The 4,076-nt window shown below is 39.2% G+C and overlaps 1 protein-coding gene across 1 annotated transcript in view; it reads left to right on the forward strand.

The window, feature by feature from the left end:
- The window catches only part of LOC111367064 (protein ENHANCED DOWNY MILDEW 2-like), an 11,505-nt gene extending 8,181 nt beyond the window's left edge, over nt 1–3,324 (forward strand). Inside the window, exons 14-18 of the mRNA XM_022987760.1 lie at nt 305–428; nt 1,351–1,422; nt 1,500–1,618; nt 1,746–1,809; nt 1,903–3,324. Of these exons, the coding sequence (XP_022843528.1) occupies nt 305–428; nt 1,351–1,422; nt 1,500–1,618; nt 1,746–1,809; nt 1,903–3,114 (1,591 nt within the window). The 3' untranslated portion in view covers nt 3,115–3,324. The remainder of the gene's footprint in view (nt 1–304; nt 429–1,350; nt 1,423–1,499; nt 1,619–1,745; nt 1,810–1,902) is intronic.
- Nucleotides 3,325–4,076: the final 752 nt, after the last annotated feature.

The following is a 4,076-nucleotide window of genomic DNA, read 5'->3' on the forward strand; positions in this document are numbered from 1 at the left end:
TTCTTCTGTTGATATCTCTATGCTTTTGCTCGAAGTTTCAAACTTCTTAAATCCAATCGAATCTGGGCTGCTTCATATTAACTTGAAATCTATCATCTGTGTGAGCTATATTAGAACCTCCATGCCTTCTTATTAAAATTCTTCTGTTGATATCTCTATGCTTTTGCTCGAAGTTTCAAACTTCTTAAATCCAATCGAATCTGGGCTGCTTCATATTAACTTGAAATCTATCATCTATGTGAGCTATATTAGAACCTCCATGCCTTCTTATTGCATCTATTTTTAACTTCTTATCTCGTGTTTTTCTTTTGCATCAGGTGGTTGACTTTTGTTGCGGTTCGAACGATTTCAGTTGCCTTATGAAAGAGAAGCTTGATGAGATTGGAAAGAGTTGCTTGTACAGGAACTATGACATTGTACAGACGAAGGTGTTGTCCATATTCACCACCATACATATATTTATGCAAACTGTCATTAGTAAATGAAAATGTGAATGAAAGATGAAGATTTCTAGTTGCTGAAAATGCTTTTAGTGCCTTGTTATGATTGTTAAGTTAAACCATCAGCGAACCTCTTCTAGTTGCTTTTGTGTTACAAGGATGAAAAATATGCTCATTGAGCCATGTTATTGCTGATAACTTTATTCATCTCCAATATAGTCCTTTTCATTAACTTGGCTGTTCTTGGTTCTTTTTGGAAGGAGTAATGCTATTTAGCACCAATGGTGTTACGAGTCTGTGTGGCACTAAATGAAATTATGAGAGGTAAAATTAAACGAGTCACATAATTCTAATTATACTTCTAATTGAGCGTAACACATAGTGCAGCTTCGAGTTATGTTTTAGCACTAAAGTTGTTAGGCAGCATTTTTCTCTTGAAACTGTCAATGTATATAACTAGCCATGATAAACAGTTCTAGACTTTATATTCTACATATTTTCTACTGCAATGACGTTGGTTGGATGGTTTCATTGCTCATCAGCTGAGCTTATATTGTGAATAACTCAGTAAACACCTATATCTGATGCATAGCACACATCTAAAAATACAATTTACTTTTCTTATTGATCATTTTTTCACTGGCAATTCCCCTTTATAGGCAGCACCATGTCCTACTGAGTTTTTTGTTCTTCAAGACTAGTGAGGTTTATATGAATTTTTATTATATTGTTCTTATTATTGCTGCCTACATTTATCTTGTGATACAATTGATGCATTTGAAATGTAATCTACAATTGAAAAAATTCAGTGTCCAAAATTACTTGGATGCAGTAATGATGAAAAGCTGATCCTGAAGTCTGTTACATCACTATGTTTAGATTGATTTTGTTTCTTTTATGGTCTCTACAGAATAATTTCAATTTTGAGAAGAGAGATTGGCTGGAAGTCCAACCAAATGAGTTGCCTCCAGGGTCAAAATTGGTGAGAAGCACTTCTCTATGTGCACAATTTGTGTTCCCTCATCAAATTTTTTACAATTGATTTGTACTTTTGGTCAGATCATGGGGCTGAACCCTCCCTTTGGAGTTAATGCAAGTCTTGCAAACAAATTTATCGATAAAGCTCTCGAGTTTAAACCGAAACTTCTAATCCTTATTGTGCCACAGGAGACACAACGGTATTTATCTAATATTTCCTCTCTTTACCCTAACCCTTGCCCCACCTCCCCGATTGCACATGCCATTGTTTTTCTACCATTCTGTGAGTAGCTCCCCCAATTTCTGTTTGTTATTTTCATTTACCAGATTGGATAAAAAGGACTTTCCATATGATCTGATTTGGGAGAATGATCAAATGCTGGTGGGCAAAGTAAGTTGGTAGTTCTATCGTAGCTAATTCTGGATTAAGTCTCTGGCTACCCCATTTTATCCGTTGTTTTGAGATATTATCTGTCTATTTCAGTCCTTTTATTTGCCTGGATCTGTTGATGTAAATGACAAACAAATGGAGGATTGGAATGTGAATGCGCCACCACTATATCTTTGGAGTCATCCAGGTTGGACACCTAAACACAAGGATATTGCCCACCGACATGGGCACTTGTTCAAGGATCAAAAGAAGTCATCCTTGCAGGAACATCGGCTAGAGGATGTCTCTGATGCTCCAGGGGAACGGAATAATCTTGGTGAATATACTGTGCACCAGGGTGATGATAGGACCCTGGGTAATAGACGAGAACACCGGGAGCAAGAAGCAAGGGTGACTACAAGTCACAAGGAAGAATTTCCCCATGACAGCTCCCTCACTGAAGGGGATAGGAATCATGGGCACCAGAAGAATCAATCCGAAGCGTATTCAGAAGAGTTTCATGGCAAAAGTAAAAGGAAAAGGAAAATAAGACAGGCTATGTCTCCGGAAGACAAATCCACTGGCAAACATTCTGTCTCCTGCCAGCCTTACCATAATTTGGATGGTGGCAGATTATCGGATTACCATTCATCAAAATCTCCTGAAACACACTCACACATCGATGTTGGGATGGAAGATGACAAGCATTCTGGGAGTAGTAGCTTCTCTGCATCACTCTCTTACTCACAAACGAGACATGGTGGAAATCTGGATGATGATTTGGTTAGGAAGTACAGCTTGCATAGTGAGGAGCCTTATCCGAGTTTGACCAACAGGCGGTCCCACACTCCTAATCCTGAATATGGGTTTAGGACCTCAGATCCATCGCTGGGCTATCCAAGAGGGACCACAGACATCCATAGTTATAGATCTTATGAGATGGGGGAGAAATATGGGAGGGATGTGAATATCCATTCAAATGTAAATCTGCCCGGAAGACGTGATCATCCTCATTCTTGGACACCAAATTATACGCCCAACCCTGGTCCTGGGTATCATCCTACATATGGACAGCCAGTTCCATCAGGTAACTCCACTTATGGTGGTATGAATACCTCTACAATGCAACGATATGCTCCTCGACTGGATGAGCTAAACCATAGAAGTATTAATCATGTGAGGTCAGGACAGCCTTTACCAGATACGAGTGGTGTATTCCGCCCTCCATTTCCAAGGCCTGGATTTCCAACTGGCTCATTAAGCTTTTTTCCTGGACCTCGTCACCCATTTCCTGATCAGAATTCATCAGGTTGGCTTAATGAGTAGGTTTTCCCGCTTTCCCATAGTGATATACATGCAGATGTTTGGTCTTGTTCATCATTGATACCCTTTCCAGTTTGTTACTGAATTCTAACTGTTTGGGTTTCTTTTGGTTATAATTGACGTTTAGCTAAACAATAAGAATTCTTACTGAAGCACTGAATTAGATGCTTCATATCATCAAACATATAGAATCATAGATGTGTTCATGCTGCATTCGATCCTTTCTACGTTTCTCTCCTTTCTGATCATCAGGCTTTGGATGTCTTGAGAATTGGCTTGCCTACGTTACTGGATTCTCTATGGTTTTGTAAATATTAACACCAAAAAAAAGTAAAAATAAAAATGTCTGGCACTCCATAAATTGTCAAATACTGTGGAATTAAACACTTAGAAACCAAGATGGACCTAAAGATTCAGAACTACAACAGTGGCATTTATAATTTACTGCTACTGCATCGATGCCCGTCTCCCCATTGGAGCCGCCAGGTTACTCTCTCTCCTCTCCATGTTTCACCACGCTCCCTCTCCACCTCTCTTCCGTATGCCTCAGTGTTACTACCATTTTCTAACTTTTTTGGCTTGGCAACTTTATGCTCCTATTCTCCTTTGAGCAAGGCCCTATAGTCTCCACCCCACCTGTCTCCCCTCCATTTTATCTCCATAGCTCTTCTCCCCATTTAAACCAAAAAATCCACACCTCTTCAATCAGATTCAAATTTCCAAGTAGCTGTGCTCTTAAGGTTGCCCTTTGGGCTGTTTTTTTTCGTATATATGCATATAAGAAATACACTGCATCCGTATGTAGTCTTGGCTCTGTATTGTTGCCATATTCGTACAATTATCACACTTCCGAGGATGGAAAATACTTAGATTCTGGTATTCGAAATGTGCAAACTGGATAGAGGTATACTTTGGATCGAAGTGGTGGTGAACACCAAAAACTAATGGTGTAAGTTCATTCTAAA

The sequence above is a fragment of the Olea europaea genome, chromosome 18 (genome assembly GCF_002742605.1).
Source record: "Olea europaea var. sylvestris chromosome 18, O_europaea_v1, whole genome shotgun sequence".
Lineage (NCBI taxonomy): Eukaryota > Viridiplantae > Streptophyta > Magnoliopsida > Lamiales > Oleaceae > Olea > Olea europaea.